At 47.8% G+C, this 17,018-nt stretch overlaps 1 protein-coding gene across 8 annotated transcripts in view; it reads left to right on the forward strand.

The window, feature by feature from the left end:
- The window catches only part of CCM2 (CCM2 scaffold protein), a 53,341-nt gene that overhangs the window by 15,791 nt on the left and 20,532 nt on the right, over positions 1–17,018 (forward strand). For 3 of the 8 annotated variants that reach the window (XM_070467187.1, XM_070467178.1, XM_070467181.1), the window contains 2 exons: positions 807–962; positions 6,703–6,876. The exons of 1 other annotated variant lie outside the window; for it this stretch is intronic. In XM_070467187.1, coding sequence (XP_070323288.1) covers positions 864–962; positions 6,703–6,876 — 273 coding nt within the window. In that variant the 5' untranslated portion in view covers positions 807–863. Of the gene's footprint in view, positions 1–806; positions 963–6,702; positions 6,877–15,436; positions 15,545–17,018 lie in introns of those variants that run through there. 4 more of the 8 variants (XM_020893280.2, XM_070467183.1, XM_070467184.1 and 1 more) reach the window with 3 other exon arrangements.

Raw genomic sequence — 17,018 nt, forward strand, 5'->3', positions numbered from 1 at the left:
AGCTTGCTCAGGGACATATTCTTTAGTTTCAAAGTTGTATCTTAAACTCAAGAGTCCTGGAAGCAAGTAGAGGCTTTTGTAGGCTGAGGGTCATGGAGATGTGCTCTGTTCAGGCCCCGTGGACTGCTGTGCCCCAAAGCAGATGCCAGCTGGCCTGAAACAGGCAAGTTGGCCGCTCCCACTGCATCAGGGACACTGTGTGGTCAGGAGGGGGAGCCCCAACAGTGCTCTCAGCTTGCTCGCTCATTCTTTCTAACTTTGTGGTTTGGTTTTGCAGAATGGTCAAACTTCCAAAATAGTGTCCTTTAGCTGATTATACCGTATTGGCTAGAAATATGGGGAGGCCACCCATGGGCTCTACATGCTAGAGATAGTAGGGAAGGTGTGCTGGTTTTAGAAAGATGTATTTGGTTTAGTAAGATGATGTGCTGGTTTATTTAGAAGATACGCTGGTTTAGCAAGAAGATGTAATGGTTTACTTAGATGGACTGGTTTAGTAAGATGGACTGGTTAAATTAGAAAAATCCACTGGTTTAGTTAGAAGATGTTCTGGTTTAGTAAGAAGATGCGCTGGTTTAGTTAGAAGATGTGGTGGTTCAGTAAGAAGGTGTGCAGCACTGGTTTATATGAAGATGTGTGGGTTTTCTTTGCATCCTTTTGTGCACGCAGCCTGTTTGGATTTTGTCAGCAGTTTCAGGGTGTTGCCTGCCTCTTAAACTTTTTCAAAAAACTAAACAGCTTCAGTGGGGTTTGCAGAAGGAAGCTGTGGTTTCTGGTCTTCCTGTTCATTCACATGTTTTTTTCAGAGGGAGGGCGAACATCTGACCATATTTTTCAACCAGATCAGAAGTGAACAGAGGAGAATGCACAGTAACTGTCGGCAGAGGGGGAGGAACCAGAATTCCCCCAGAGAAATTCCTCCTCAGACAGACTTTCCGACAGGGTGTCCCATGGAGAACGAGGTAGGTGCAAACCCAGCGTGGAAAGAGCCATCTAGAATGACTGTTGGGTCCTGTGACCTTCACTTTGGGAGCATGGGGTGGAGGGTTCCTGCTGGCTTCCGGGTCTGAGAACCGGTGGCCAGTGAGCGAGATGAGGAGGTTTTTGTAGGTGGTTGGGTTTGTCCGTCTTCGCCTAAGGAGTAAAAGATTGTGGGTGTCAGGCCTGCTGTGGATTTATAGTCAGTCAGGACCCAAGATCTGAGTTCGAAAATGATTTAGGGAAAAGGTCAGGAAAGAGTGCGGTCACAGTTGTGGACTTGCGCCCGAGTTTCACTTGTGACACCCAAGGGAGGATGAAGGGGCTGTGTGCCCGGCCGAAGTGGTTTTGGCTGCCCTTGGAGGGTCAGATGCTGGGTGTCAGTGGAGCCAGCCACCACAGTGGAGGGCAGGTTCACGCCCAGCCCTGAGATGGGGAACTTGAGTCTGTAAGGAGGTCCTGGGGCGCTGGCTGTGTCCTATTCTTTATTTAGGACTCCAAGGCACCTAAGAAAAGCTCTTTTTCTGTTGGTAGGGGCTGAAGTACTTAACTTTTTAAATTCCTTGATTTGTATCAAGGAATGGTAGAAGGTGGTTGGAGTTAAGATAAGCAATGTTGCAATGCAGTTTTAAACAGTGGTACTTATAGGAGAGGATTTGTGGGGGTGCCTTACGCACCTAGGCAGGTCTGAACCTGGGTGGAGTAGCCACTGCCTTGCCCAGCTGGACAGAACTGTGGCTCTGCCCAGCCCACCCTCTGGCCTTGGTGTCTCCCCTGGCCTTGTCCTGCAGCCCTGTGGAGCCGGAGCCCCGCTGAGCCGCTGTCTTCTCTCTCCCTTAGCAGAAGGGGCCCTGGGGTGGAGACAGGGGTCCTTCAAGGTATAGACCAAGTGCTGGGCACAGGCTCGATGCCCATTAGACATTTGCTGAATGCCCAGCTGAAGGACCCCAGGGCCTTGCTTGTGAAGCCTCTGTTCAGGGGCAGTTCTGTGTTGTCTACTAAAGGAGTAAATAAGGCTTCCTGAGCACTGTGCTGGGGCATTCGAGGTTCTCAGCATGGGTTTCCTTCCATCACTGCCACACACTTTCTCCAGAATGTGCTGAGCTGGGAGTTGTGCCCGAAGAGCAAGTTGGTAGGTGTTTTCACCTTATCATTCCTTTTGGTCCCCAAGTATAGGCTGCTGTTCCAGGAGTGGTTGTGCTGCTTCCTCAGCACATGCATTTCTTACTGTAAATTACTAAACAGACGCTCTGACAGAGAACATAGCCTCTGAGGATTTGTTTAGGAGATGCAGATACTAGAGCCTCATCACCTCAAGTGAGATTCTAGGCCAGGCTTTAATCTAACAATACCCAAGGCCAGCCTGACCCTGGGGCCCTCCTCTAGGAAAGTACTAAGTGGACCAGAGTCAGTTGTGTGTGTTTAACTAAAAGCTACATTTGTGATTTCCAAGTTCAAAAGTTGTTTCAAGCATAAGATGGAAGATACTGCAAGAAAAGGTTTTTAAAAAAATACCTGTTTGTTTATTTGGCTGTACCAGATCTTCGTTGCAGTGTGTGGGATCTAGTTCCCTGACCAGGGATCGAACCCGGGCCCCATGCATTTGGAGCGTGGATTCTTAGCCCCTGGACCCCCAGGGAAGTCTTTGCAAAGAGTGTTGTAAGGCTCTAGGGATCACTTGGGAGTTAGTTCTAGGAAGCAGCGTGTGTTGCATGTGTGAAGTATGCATGAAGCCTGCGTCCCCTCCCTGGCTCTGTGCCTTGGACCCTTAGCCAGTTCTTTCAACACTCAGGGCCCCATTTCTTCACAAGAGATCGGACACAGATGCACTCTGGGTGGCATCAGTGCTGGGGCACCATTCACCAAGAGAAACTGCGCTTCGTGTTGTGCTCATTCCAGGGGCTCTTTCTTCCATCTCTTGGGTTGAAGATTATAAGATCGTTTTGGTGATGATGAACACGAGTGCTCAATAAAAATACCTGTTGAATGAAGAGTAAACAATTGCACAGGCTAAAACCATTTTTTAAAACTGTATTGATTTGGAGGCCATTCCAGTGAATTAAAGAATCCACAATCATTTAATGGAGTCCTGATTCTGTGTGTCAAGAGTATTTTTAATTGTTTGTCAGTGTATTCTTTTTTTAAGCAACTTATTGACCAGAGACATGTTAATGTCTTTTGTTACCTGAATGTTATTGACCAGAGACATCTCAGCATTCACTTACATAACAAATCACTGGCCACAGGTGTTAGTTTCTGCAAAAATCTCATGGTCAATAATGTATTAACTGGAACTTTCTTTTACATTTCATGTTTAAAAGCACCATTAGTTCCAAAACCCTGAGGTGCCGTCTTGTTCACTCTGTTTCTGGAAAAGCTGAGGGGTCCCCACCATGCCTGCCATTCCCCAACTCCCAGCCGGGTGTACTTTCTAGCTCTTGCAATGGGAGCTGGGCACGCGTCTCCTGTGTCACATGCCTGCTCTCTTTGGGCGGAGCAGCTGCCCCCGTTCCGCGCTGAAATAGGGCGAGGCAGCAGAAGAACACTACAGGTTTGCTCAGGTGTCTTGCTTTACATAATGGTTACAACATTCCACTTTCTAGGAAGGCTCAGCCACTGGTGAAACTTCTTTGGGACATTAAGAAAAAGCACATGGTGCCTTGTGTATGCAAGGCTAAGGACCCAGTTCAAGAAGCTGTGTCTGATTGCCAGTCAGTTAGGCCACGTTCACACTCGACCAGGTGGTCTGGTGTGCAGCTCCCTTTGCTAGCCTCTGCTGGCCTGTGAGCAGTGGAGGTCTGGCACCACGCTCCATCACAGGGCATGCCTTGTTGCCAGGGTAGCTCCTTTAAATACAGGACATTTTGGCGCTGAAGCACACCTTTGAGGCACCTGCCTAGCAGTTCTCATCTAGGGTTTAGTCCCTGTTCATCTGCTGTGGGTTTGGTGGTGACCGCCTTGAGGGTGGGAATTGTGTCTCATGCCTCCACAGCACCTTCCCGATGCCTGGCTGGCAGAGGCACCAGACCCCTTCCTTAACCAGTTTTATTGCTCCCCTGTGGGGTGCTGGGTCCCAGGAGGTAAAGGCAGAGGAAGGCGGAGTGGGGCTCAGCATAGGGAGGGCTGATCCTCGAGCAGTAGGGGGCATCTGCGGTGGGCCGTCCTGGTTTCTTCTGCCGGCAGAGTGTCTCCTTAAGGTGGGTTGCAGGTCTTGGGCTCTGGGTCCTTTCCAACACAGACTGTGACTTTATGACCTGTCCGTCATTGTTAAAACAGCAGTGTGGGTTGCATGTGGTGTGTGGCCCTGGTGGTGTGGCTGACCTTGGCAAAATCTCTCACCTCCGAATTGGTTTCCTGTTGGCTCCCAGATGTAGAGGAGTAGTAAGGTGGAATATCAGACAGATTGAACTGAGCTGTTTTCACTTACCGTCAGATTCAGGATCAACCACGTCTGTGTCCCCGCTGGTTATATGATCTGAGAGAATGACTTCTGTGAGGTTAGCAGGCAGAAATGGTGTAGGGACAGATGTTTACTGTGGCCAGTTTCGGACATAGGTCATCTCTGTAACGTTGTGTTACATGCCTTGGTATTTTCACAGCCCTAGGGCAGTGCCTTGTACATCATAGGAGCTGGGAGGCTCTCAGCGCAGATACACAGTCAGGCAGAACAGGATTGAAGCGTCATCTGTGTGGGATGCCAGCCAGAGATGGAATCACAGTTCAGTATGGCCTGGCCTGGCCTGCCACAGTCATGCTGGTGAAATGTGATATTTACATTACTCCATTCCCAGCTTGCCTTTCAATGTAAAGTTTACTATCGGTGCTTGAGTGGGAAATTGTGGGTGACCGTTTCCCACCATTTCCATGTGAACCCTGCATGGCAACAACCTGATCCAGACCCTGCCTCCCACGCCCGAATTTCACCTGAAGGGCCCCACCTTCTTCTCTTCCACTCTCCTAACTTGTGCTGGGGCCTACAGTGCCTGTGGAAGGAAGGAAAAAGAAACCTGAGAGGACCAGGAGGATGGGCGGTCTGAGAGCTGGGATCAGCCATCATGGGCTCCTCCAAGGGGGCACCCTTTGTCCACTCTGCAGGTCTGAGACGGTGGAGATGACGCTGTCCATGTGGTGATGGTATTGATTATCTTGTCCATGGCTTAAGTGTAAGCAGCTGTAGATGAGAACTATATCCTTAAAATAACAACCTTTTGAACGATTTCACATATAAACAAAAACAAAGTAAATGAAGGCCCACATGTACGTTGTCATGATCATTACTAGCCCCGTGGGCCTCATATCAGCATTATTTTACACCCACCCCACCCCACACCCAGCATGAAGCACTGAGGGGCTGCATTGGGGTGTGGAGCAGCAACTAGGCAGATATCCAGCACACGGAAGGGGTACTCCAGGATTACTCCTCTGGATCAGAGGAGTAAAAGGCAGATATGCAGAGGTCAAGTACTCACGGGTAATGAGCACAGACCAAGGAGCAGAGGAGAAAAGCCAGACTGGCTAGAAGGAGCAGGAAGAATGCTGGGGTTCACTTTGCGGAGGGTGTCTTTTATGTGGGGTGGCCTTTGTAGCTGAGTGTCTCAGTGGGTGTGGGGCAGGCCCTGCAGGATCTCCCGGGAGGCCCCCAAGGCCTCACCTGCCTTAGTGGGGGAGTCACTGCCCCTCTCCACCCTCCATCTGTGAGACTGATGGGCTGATGGGGCACCTCACAGAATCATCGGCTCTGTGGCATTCTTTTGGGTGGGATATGGCGGGTGGCTGATTTTCCCATGCAGAGGAGAAATGGAAATGAGAGCTTTTAGTGTATGTTTGATGACATGTACATTGGTCAGAGGTACCCCTGCCGTGGGTCCCACCCAGGCAGGCAAGCTGCAGCATCGTTGACAGGACAACGAAAGGTGACTTCTGCATCTGGGATGGGTCACCAGCTCTGGGTTTTGCTCCTGTGTTCAGTGGCATTTCCCTGTCGGGTCTGCACGCTGGTGTGTTGTCTCTGCTTCCGTGTTCCTTTGGGTGACTGGAGGTGGTCGCCTCCAAAGGGCCCTTCGGAACTGCTGGGAGGGGCTCCAGGCCTTTTTCTGGGCCCGCAGGCGAGGCTGACTTCATTCTACCTGACCTCCCTGGTTCTTGCTCTGCATGTTTACTTTGATTGCAAGATTGGCCTCCAGGCCGGTCTAGACACTGACTTGGGGGTGAAGTTGCCCACCCAGGTGTTGGTCAGCATCCTGAGCCCCCGAGGCCTGGGCAGAGGTGGGGATGGTGGAGCACAGGCCACACTTTCACAGGAGAGCGTAGAGCTGGCCTCGTGACTGTTGACTGCATTTTCTGTTGATGCCACAGCCCTGGGCACACCTCCCCACCTTCTCTGAAGACGGCAGTGAAATGACCCAGCAGAGCCGGGATGGGTGGAGCAATGCGACAGTTTTTGTCTTGTGGGGGAATCTCCCCTTCCTGCCCTCTTTTCGTCTCTTGAGTTTACTCACCTTGAGAACTGTCCTTTGAATCTTCTAAGAGTCTGTGAACAGGTGAGGGACAAGCCCCTCTGTACCTGAGGCAGCCCTCGGCCTGGCCCACCCTGGCAGCAATGGCCAGCCCTTGCCTGCTCGGGGACTGTGGCAGTGGCTTGGGCCACTTCTGCTTGTTAGCCATGGGTGCACCACCAAGCCTTTGTGAATAATGAACTCCAACCATTGCCGTTTCTGCCTGCAGCCTGGAATTGTGTCGCCGTTTAAACGAGTATTCCTAAAAGGTGAAAAGAGTAGAGATAAGAAAGCCCATGAGAAGGTGACAGAGAGGCGCCCTCTGCACACTGTGGTGCTGTCCCTGCCCGAGCGCGTCGAGCCCGACAGACTGCTGAGCGACTATATCGAGAAGGAGGTGAAGGTAAGTCCACGGCCGCAGGACACACCTTGCCTGTCGCCAGCAAAGGCTCTCAGCGCACCACACGCTGCGGTCTGGGCCCGTTCCCACGTGCACCTTGGCTGACTCCCACGCGGGGGTGCACCCGTGGCGGTATGTCTGATACCTGGGTGCCCAGTCCCCAGATGGCTGTTTTCTGGCCTCATTTCTGGTTTTCTGTCTGGGAGCAAGCCGCCTCCTTACTCGTAAAGCCTGGCCGTGTGTTTCAGTTCCTTGGTAAAGGCTGAGAGCTGTCCCACGTGTCATTGTCACAGCCTAGGACACAGGCTTCTGAATCCTGTCAGAGACTGTGCCTGCTTGTGGATTAACATGACGGGCACTGCTGTATTTTTAGTGCTTCCCCTAAACACTGGAGTGAGAAGAAATGAATAAAAAGGTATAAAACTATGCGGTCAGAGAGAATGGGAAAGGGTGCAGCAGTAACGCGCGAGTCCTGTAAACTTGCGGAAGGAGCTGATGAAGGTGGGGTAGTGAGTTCACAGAGCTCTCGGAGCTGGACTCTCAGATGCAGAGCCGTCCAGCTGGTCTCGGGGGTGTGTGGGGGTGTGGGGAGGCACCGAGCATGTTGTGAACGTGCGGGGGGGTCTGCTCTCACCTGGCATGGCGGGAAGTGGGAGGTCTCCCTGGTGGAGACATAGCACTAGAGGGGCTTTAGACATGGGGCACCTGGCCCAGAGGAGGGTGGGGAGAGACCCAGTGTGAAGACGAGCAGATTGAGTCAAAACCTGTGGCTGGAACGGTGAGAATCGCCAACCCTGTTTCCCTCAAGCTTTCAGGAGGCCTGCAGCCTTCAGAAGGGTGCTTTTATGTGGAAGCCATGCAGCCCACAGAAGTGTTTCCTCAAATGACCCTGCTGTGACCACCCCGCCAGCCTGAAAGAAGCCGACGCTCTGCAGCTCTGCCCGTGCTCATGGCTTCTGTCATGGGCAGCCAAGGAGAAGTACATGTTTGAGGAAAGCATGTAACCTAGGGACAGAGCCCAGCACAAACACAAGAAGTAAACGTGAATGCAGTGGCAACAATGCAGAAACTGGAGGAAAAATAAAAGTATGTGATACTGTCAGAAAGATAAGAAATACTGTTAACTGTGAGATAATAGGAAAACAGATGGAGATAAGAGCTTTTGGAATTAATATCTTAATTATATATCATAAACAATTCTTTAGAGGGGTCAAAAGGTAAAGAAAATCATCCAGAAAGGATAACCAAAAGACAAAGTAAACAAAGATGAGAGAGAGAAAAAAAAAATAGAATCTATCCAAGAGGTTTAGCAGCTGACTCATGAGAAGAAGGAATGGAGGAGAGTGGGAGGAAGTTGTTAAGACAGCAAGGGCATTTTGCAGAATTCACCAACAGACGTGACTCTCAGATTGAAAGGGTCCCTTTCTGGCCCTAATAACTAGACAAATCAGCACTCTACAACATGAGCCTGCAGAACCCATTCTGACGAGGTTCCTGGGGGATGTGCTGCCTTAGTGCACAAGGATGCACCAGGAGAATGGAAAACACAGGTCCAGAACCGGAGTTTAGGCACAGGGAGGAGCAGAGGGGATTCCCAGGACGGGAATCTGGGAAACAGACCAGAGCAGCTCTGGGAGAACAGAGTGCGGATGGTTTTATATGTTGGCGTAGAGGCTGCTGACGAATTGGGAACACAGACTGTGCATTGGAAACAAAGCAAGTGAAAGGGTAGGCGTATATTACACCATGAAAATTTAAAGTTTGGGGGACTTCCCTGGTGGTCCAGTGGTTAAGAATCCACCTGCCAGTCCAGAGGATATGGATTTGAACCCTAGTCCGGGAGGATTCCATGTGCAGTGGAGCAACTAAGCTGATGTGCTGCAACTGCTGAAGCCTGAACTCCAGCGCCTGTGCTCTGCAACAAGAGGAACCAACACAGTGAGAAGCCCAGGCACTGCAATAAAGAGCAGCCCCTGCTGACTGCAACTGGAGAAAGCCCTTGCAGCAACAAAGACCCACTGCAGCCATAAATAAATAAGCAAAATAATTTTTTGGAAAAAAAATAAAGTTTGGGGACTTCTGCTTCCAGGAAGATGGAGTCAACATTTTCCCATTAAGTACAACTAAAAATCCTGGACATTGTGTATGTAACAACTATAAGAAGACTGAAAGGTAGAGAGATGGCAGAGCAGACCTCAGGACCCAAGCTGCGACCCAGTGGTGAGTTCCCCAATTCTGTTTTCCCTCATGTATCTCAAACTTGGAGCTGAAGAAGCTGGCAAACAAGAAGAACGAACAAAATTCACTCCCTCTGGCCAAAAGACCAAGAAAGGGATGGCTTAGCAGGATAGAAAATGTTTAACGGTACTTGCTCAGTTCCAACCAAAGGTGACTAAAAAAACCTATGGCCCCACCACTGCTTCTGCTTGGAAAGACCAGGTGGGGACCAGAACCCACCGCAGAGCAGGCTGAGGAAGGAGCAGAGACTTTTATCCCTAATGAATGCCGAGTGGAACTGAGGTGTCTGTGGAGACGTAGGGAGCCTGGAACTCTGCCCTCAGACAGCAGCAGAGACACACACCACCCCTCCTGTCAGTGGGGGCCACTTGGGGAGCTGGAATGCCGACTATGTCCAGCAGGGAAGACGAGCCCCCCCACTCAAGTGGTAGCAGGGGCCAGTAGGGAGTCGGCCCTTCCACCTGTGCTCCTTCCTGCTGTGGAACTGGAGCAGATTTTCTGACATTTGTGTCATCAGAGTCCTGGAGGGAGAAGAGATGGCTGGCTGGGGTGGGGTGGGGAGAGCTGGAAAATGATTAAAATAGTCATGGTTGAAATTTCTCTGATTTGGTAAAGAGACAGACAGAGATTCAAGAAGTTGATTGAACCAACAGAATAAACCCAAAGCAGTGCACACAAAGATATGCCGTAGTGAAATTTCTGAAAAGTGAAGACAGATTCTTGAAAGTAGTGAGAAGGAACACTTTACCCATGGGGAAGACAATGACAGCAGACTTCTCACCAGGGCCAGAAGGAGGTGACTGCCATCCTTCAAATGCTCGGAGACAAAGGCTGATGAGAGGGTTCTAAAGACGACTCTCACCCTCAAATAGCAGCTAAGAGATGGGCTGGTTTCTTGAAGGGCACAGACTACCACAGGTCACTAGTAAATAGATGACTTGAAGAGCCCTATAACTATTAAAGTAGTTTAATATCTAATTTGAAAACACCTGTAAAAAACTTCGCCAGGCTCAGGTGGTTTCTGGAAAATTGTGTCAAGCATTTAAAGAGTTAACAGACTGCACAATCTTCCAGAAAAACAAGAACAGAGGGAACACTTTTTAGCTTGTTTTTGAAGGTTAAGTAAATTGCAGACATGAACACAGTTACTTAGGTATAAATCTAATGAAACGTGTTAAGAGTTTGTATGCTGGAAGCTACACAACACTGATGAAAGAATCAAAGATCTGAATAGATGGAGAGATAGACCATGTTCATGGTTTGGGAGATTCAGCCTAATTAACATGTCAGTTTTCCCCAAACTGATATATAGGTTTGATACAATTCCTATCAAAATTCCAACAAGATATTTTACAGTTACGGACAAGAGTATTCTAAAAGTTATATGGAAAGGTTTTGAAAAAGAAGAGAAAAATGAGAGCAGTCAGTTTGCCTGATTTCAGGATGTACTTTAGAGCTTTAGCAATGAAGACTGTGTGGTAGCATCAGAGGGATCAGCACAATAATCAGTGGAACAGTATCATGAACCCAGAAACAGACCCTCACAAATACACCCAACTGATTGTTGACTGAGGTGCAAAGGCAAGTCAGTGGAGGAAGGGCTGTCTTCTTAGCAAATGGTGCTGGAGCCAATGGACCCCCATGGGCAGAAAAATGAACTACACTCTAAACCTCACATCTTACACAAAAATTAACTCAAAGTGGACAATGGAATTAAAGATAAAATGTAAAGCTATAACACTTTTAGGGGAAAACATAAGAGGAAATCTTTAGGACCTAGAGTAGGCAGAGTCATTAGACTTGACACCAAAAAGGGAACAATTGGTAAACTGGACTTCATAAAATTTAAAAACTTGTGTTCTGCCCAAGAATCCATCAGGAGAGGGAAAAGATGAGCTAAACACTGGGAGAAGATATTTGCAAGCCGCTTATCAGCTAAAGGTCTTTTATCTAGAATATGTAAAGAACTCTCAAAGCCTAATAATAGAAAAGCAAATAATCTGATTAGAACACGGACAAAAGTCATGAAGAGATGTTTCGTATAAAAGAAGGTATTCAGATGGCAATAGGCACATGAAGATGTTCAGCATCACTAGCCATTAGGGAAGTGCAAATTAAAATACAGCGAGACATCATTGCATACCTACCAGAATCACTAAAGTTAAAACATTAGAATACCAAGTGCTGGTGAGGGTGGGGAGGATCATTTTTGCATGGCTGGTGGGCTTATAAAATGGTGCAGCCATACTGGAAAACAGTTGGGCAGGTTCTTAAAGACTAAATCTGCAACTGCCATGTGACCTGGCAGTTGCATTCTGAGTATTTCTCCCAGAGAAATGAAAATTTAAGTCGACACAATAACGTGTACATGAATATTAAAAGCCACTTTATTCATAATAGCCAGAAACTGGAAATACCCAGATGTCCTTCAATAAGTAGATGGTTAAACAGGTGATGGACAGCCATACTGTGGGACCTTACTCAGCTGTAAAAAGGTGAGAATTACTGATTCCTTGAGCAGATTCCAGGAATCTGCAGAGAATTAAGCTCAGTGGAAAAAAAAACCAATCCCCAAAGTTATATACTGTATGATTTCCTTTTATAACATTCTTGATATGACAGTTATTGAAATGGAGAACAGAGAGGACTTGGTAGGGTTTAAGGAGGAGACCAGGTGGGTGGGAAGTGGGTATGCCTGCAAAAGAGAAATGGGAGGGACCTGGTGATGGAATGTTCTGTAGATCGACCATGTAGTCAGTATTCCAGTTGTGGTCCTGTGTGATCACAGGATGTTTACCTTAGGGGGTGACAGGGTGTGGTGTACAGTGGATCTATGTGTATTCTTTCTTAGAACTGCATGTGATTTATAATTATCTTAAAGGTTAAAAAAAAAATGAAAGGTTATGCATAAAGTTGTGATTTCAGTATGTCTTGGCACAGTCATGAAGTAGAATTATACATAACAGAATGATCTAAGCGCCAGGTACTGCTTAGGTAGTAGATAATCTAAATTGTGAGAGGAAAGGAAGACGTGGGAGTGGTGGTAGACAAGAGGTGAATCTTTCTTTGCCATAACTGGAAATCACCAGCTTCTGTCTTAAATTGACGAATCAGGCAGTAGCAACGTAAAACCTTTATTTAGAAAGTTAGTCCTAGATCCAGAAGACTCAGAGTTCCTGCCCCTAGGGACTAGTGTATAGAGTTGCCTGGAGTGGGGCCAGATTGTTCTTTGTTAATAAACACTTTGGGGGACTGTGTAACCTTTTTTTAAGCTTTGTAAATGTATTACTTTGATAAAGTAAAAACCGTGACAGCAACACAACCTGCTAGTGGTGAGGAAACTTTTACTCCCACATACTGGAGTGTGGTTCCTTGTGAAAAGTATTTTGTATTTAGAATGAACATTACTAACATGAAAGTGAGAGGCACATAGTAGTAGCTTTCTCTGTGTTGAATGCTTACTGTGTACAGCCACACTGTTTACCATTTTAACTCTCTTTCTCCTTGAATCCCTACCCTGCCTTTTTAAAGCAGAAGCATCCTTCTTCTAGTTGGCATCCCAAGCTGACATTTGTCCTGGAGGAACACAGTACAGTGCAGGCTTGGGCCTTGTGAACTCACACTCTGGCTTTGAATTCTTGGGCCAGCAGTGGGTACTCACATGTGTGATAGCAAACCCAAACCCAGGATGCTTCCCCCACCCCACCCCGGGATGCTTCTTGATGAAGCATCTGCAAGCATCATCAAGCATCTTGATTTCTTAATATGTCTTACTTATTGTATTTTTAAAAGTTAAATATATAAGTTATGGGCGTGATGCAAAATTTAGATGGTGAGGAGATTCCTGGTGAAAAGAGGTTCCCTAGTTCCCACCCCCACCCCCACCTCATCAGAAGGAATTCCTGGCATCAATTTCTTGTGTGCCCCTTCAAGGGGGATTTGTCCGTACACAAGATCACATGTGTGTGTGTCCCCAAATGATTACCTTGTGGGTACTTTGCACCTTGTTGTTTACAGGCAACAGTGTATCGTGACATACCTTGGAAGCTGAGGGCACATAAAGCTGCCTTGTCCATTTCGCTGGCTGTGTAGTGTTCCATTATCTAGCTGAACCATATTTTTGTGTAACCAGTGGTCTGTTCATACATATTTGTCTCTGTTACACACATTTTACTAACTCTCTAGGATAAATTCCAGAAGTAGAATTTCTGGGTGTAAAGCTTTGTTTCTATTTTGACAGACATTTCAAGGTTGCCCTTCATGTAAGAGTTAAGCTGGTAGACACTGTTGTCAGTCTGGGAGAATGCCTGTTATTTGTACTCTTAAGGAGCCACACAGTGTACATGAAGGCTTTTCGATCTTTGCCAATCTGGTGGTCTTAGTTTGTTTCATCACAGTTCATACTTACAAGTGAAGCTGTGTATCTTTTCCCAAGTCAGATCTGCTAAGTGTCTTTCTACAGCTGTTTTCCTGTTGAGTGGTTTGTGGTTTTCCATACATTTTCCCCAGCACTCAGTGTGGTTGGTAAGTTCCCCCTTTGCTGTAAAGTCAGTTGTAAGTTTTCCCTGTTTGTCTCTTGTTGTTGTTCAGGGACGTCTGGGTTCTCTAAGAAGCAGAGCCTGAAACTGGAGATTGTGTTGGATGATTCAGACCATGTTCTCAGGAGAAGGGCAGGGAAGGAAGCAGGATGGGACAGAGGAAAAAGATATGTATCAGCCCACTTATGGGCATGTAAGGGGCACCTGAAGGCCACACAGGCACCTCGCTGTCCCCAGTATGCAGCAGCTTCTCTACCTCCTCCTCATGACCCAGGCCAACCCTGTAGAACAATGCCGCCTTTCTCTGCTTGCTTCTCTGTGGTATCAGGAGGAGACTGCAGTTTTAAGTGTAGATCCCTTTTGTTTCCCTTCACAGGAGCATTTTATCAGTAGGGCCAGGCTCTCAGAACCTACAGAGCCAAAAGTTTTAGGGCTGGGGGCACACGTTTCTCAAGTGTGTCTCTTGGGTTGATGGTGACCAGAGCCACTCCCACTGCCCTACTTTGGGCCCCCAGACCCATGCATTCTGTACACCGGGGACCAAGCGTGGTCTAATGACTGTTGCATTCAGATGTGCCCTGCATCTCTGAAGAGATGGCATCGTTTCAGATGTCCTTTCTGGATGTGCCCCCAACCCTGAAGAGGACCTTGCTGGCCACCTGGGCCTCTGAGTTTCAACAGTGTCTCAGACGCTATCTCCCACACACCTTGAACAGATTTTCCTCGAAGTAAGTGATGGAATGGGGTGGTGGGCTGGGACGTCCCTGCAGTATCAGTGTTACCAACTCGCTCTCTGGGGGCTTGGCCTCTCCTGCAGGCACTTTCTGAGACGAGTCCGGCTCGGAGATTGCCCCTCTGCATTGGAGCAGTGCACTCAGTGGTGGTGTCCTTCTTTGCATACATCACATGGGACCCCAGTTGGCTCCCAGCAGCTCTCTTGACACTGGGAACCCCTCTACTCCAGTTGTATCTCTGTAGGACCTGCATACCAACCCCGCCCTCCCATCCCTTGCCTTGCCATTTGACCGTTTACGGTAAGTCACTGCCCACTGCAGTGAGCACGCCTGCCCTTGCTCCTGGTGAATAAGTGCTGCCCCCCTGGCTTCTGCTTTCCCAGGGTCGTGTTTTCCCCCTTGCTCCAGGAAAAGAGAAGTAAAAGTCATGTCTGACTCTTTATGACCCCATAGACTCTACAGTCCATGGAATTCTCCAGGCCAGAGTACTGGAGTAGGTAGCCTTTCCCTTCTTCAGGGGATCTTCCCAACCTAGAGACTGAACCCAGGTCTCCTGCATTGCAGGTGGATTCTTTACCATCTGAGCCGCAAGGAAAGCCCAAAGCCTGGTTCTAAAGCACCTCCTTGCTTCACCTCAGAGAACAGCCACCACAGAGCTGCCTGGTGGTGCCAGCACCTCTGCCAGCCCGTTTGTTCCAGCTTGTCCTTGAGAATGGGGTATCTTCCTAGCCCTCCCAAGGAGCAGGGGCGGTCTTGGGGTTCTGTGTCTTACACGGCAGATCCCGACCAACAGGCCTACCTCTCTGCATCTTTTGAAACCTTTATCCACAGTTCTGCCATCTCCACTGGGTTTAATATAGGCTTCGAGTTTGCTGAGCTAAGCTGTTCTAGCAACGAGTGAGAGCTGTGTCCGGGCCCCTGACCAGGGTTAAGGTTTAAGGGCAGAGCTCCATAGACAGTGCTTGTCTACATGGACTGGTAGGATTCCATCCCCTCCACTTGGTACCTACTGCTCCATCAGTGTTCAGGCTTCTCTGTTTAGTAGGACCAGCAGGTCCCAGTCCTGCTATGCTGAAATTTGACTTCAGGAACCGGTCTTTTGCTGGGAAGGAAGAAGGCAGACCCCACGGAGAAGTATTGTCAAGAAAGTTGCCCATCCTGGTGAGGCCTGTGTGTAATTTGCAAGCAAGGCAGGTGTGTGTGTGTGTGTGTGTGTAGGTCTCAAGTGCATCTCCCTAGGTGTCCCCCATCCAAGTCTCAGAGGCCCTCCCTCCCATCAGCACCCATGCTCTGCCATAGGAAACTTGTAGGTCAGGGCTAAAGAGGTGGATGTTATGGGGAGGCTGACTTAGGCTTGAGGTACAAATGGGCTTTTCTTGTATCTCATTAACAATTGTTTTTGGAAGTGCTTTCGGCTGTTTAGAGCTGAAGTGGTGAGCTCACCAGTATGCTCCTGAGTTAGCTGCAGTCTCTATAAGGGCAGCAGAAAGAGCGGTGGGGATAGCTGGTGCCCAAGACAGTCCACTTTTGATACGAGTGCTGATTGAGCTGATGTGAGTGCTCGTCAGATGTTCCCTTGGTCTCTATTGTCCCATCACACTCATCCCTCTGTAGCAGAGTCCTTGACATTCTAGGCTGAGTTCATTGGCACATATACATCTGACACCATGTTACCTCACAGCAGGTGTGTACTGGTCCCTGACGTTGGTGTAGGGGGCACTGCGTGTTGGTCAGCACTGGCCAGGGAACTGCCCAGGGCAGTGTCAGATCTGTCCAGAAGGCCCACACTGTCCCATCTCGAGTTCTAGGAGGGATGAGAGCTGCTCGTTACCTTTTTGGTAACATTTGTTTTACTAGTACATGTTGTACAGAGAAAAAAAATCTCAAATGAGTGAGGCCTCACCTCTGTGAAGACAGTAGAATCTCTTTTGGTGATTTGTGAGCCTGAATTTCAAGCATTGTGGCACTTTGAGAAAGATGAGACAGTGGTGGTGACATTGTGTCCCCCAGGCCATGTAAAGGCAAGAGTAGTTCTTGTGCAGCCCTGAAGACGTAATACCAGGGCATTTTTATATGACCCCAACTTATTCAGTTTTTTTTTTTTATTAAACTATTTGAATTTAAACAAAACTAACAATTTTGGATGATGCAAATCTAGAAGTGGTAACTAATATATAGTATAATATGGATTATATTTAAAAAAGCTTTTAGCAAATACAGTTATTGAGTAAAGCTAGGAAAAGATTTTTTCATTGTGGCGAAGTATGCATCACATAAAATTAACCATGTTTAAGTATATATGTATATATATATTTTTTTTAAGTGTATGTTTCATTGGTAGTAAGTACATTCATATAGTTGTACAGTCATCATCACCATCTACTTCCAGATCTTTTTAATCTTCTCAAACTGAAACCCTTCCCATTAAACAATAACTTCCTATTCCCTCAGCTCCTGGCAACCACCATTCTGCTTTCTGTCTCTCTAAATTTGACTCTTCTAGGGATCTCATGTAAGTGGAATCATACAGTATTTGTCTTTTGTGATTGGCTTTAACTACATTTCGTATAACGTACTCAAGTTTCATCCATGTTGTAGCATGTGTCAGAATTCTTTTTTTTTTGGAGACTAAATG

This window comes from Odocoileus virginianus, chromosome 1 (genome assembly GCF_023699985.2).
Source record: "Odocoileus virginianus isolate 20LAN1187 ecotype Illinois chromosome 1, Ovbor_1.2, whole genome shotgun sequence".
Lineage (NCBI taxonomy): Eukaryota > Metazoa > Chordata > Mammalia > Artiodactyla > Cervidae > Odocoileus > Odocoileus virginianus.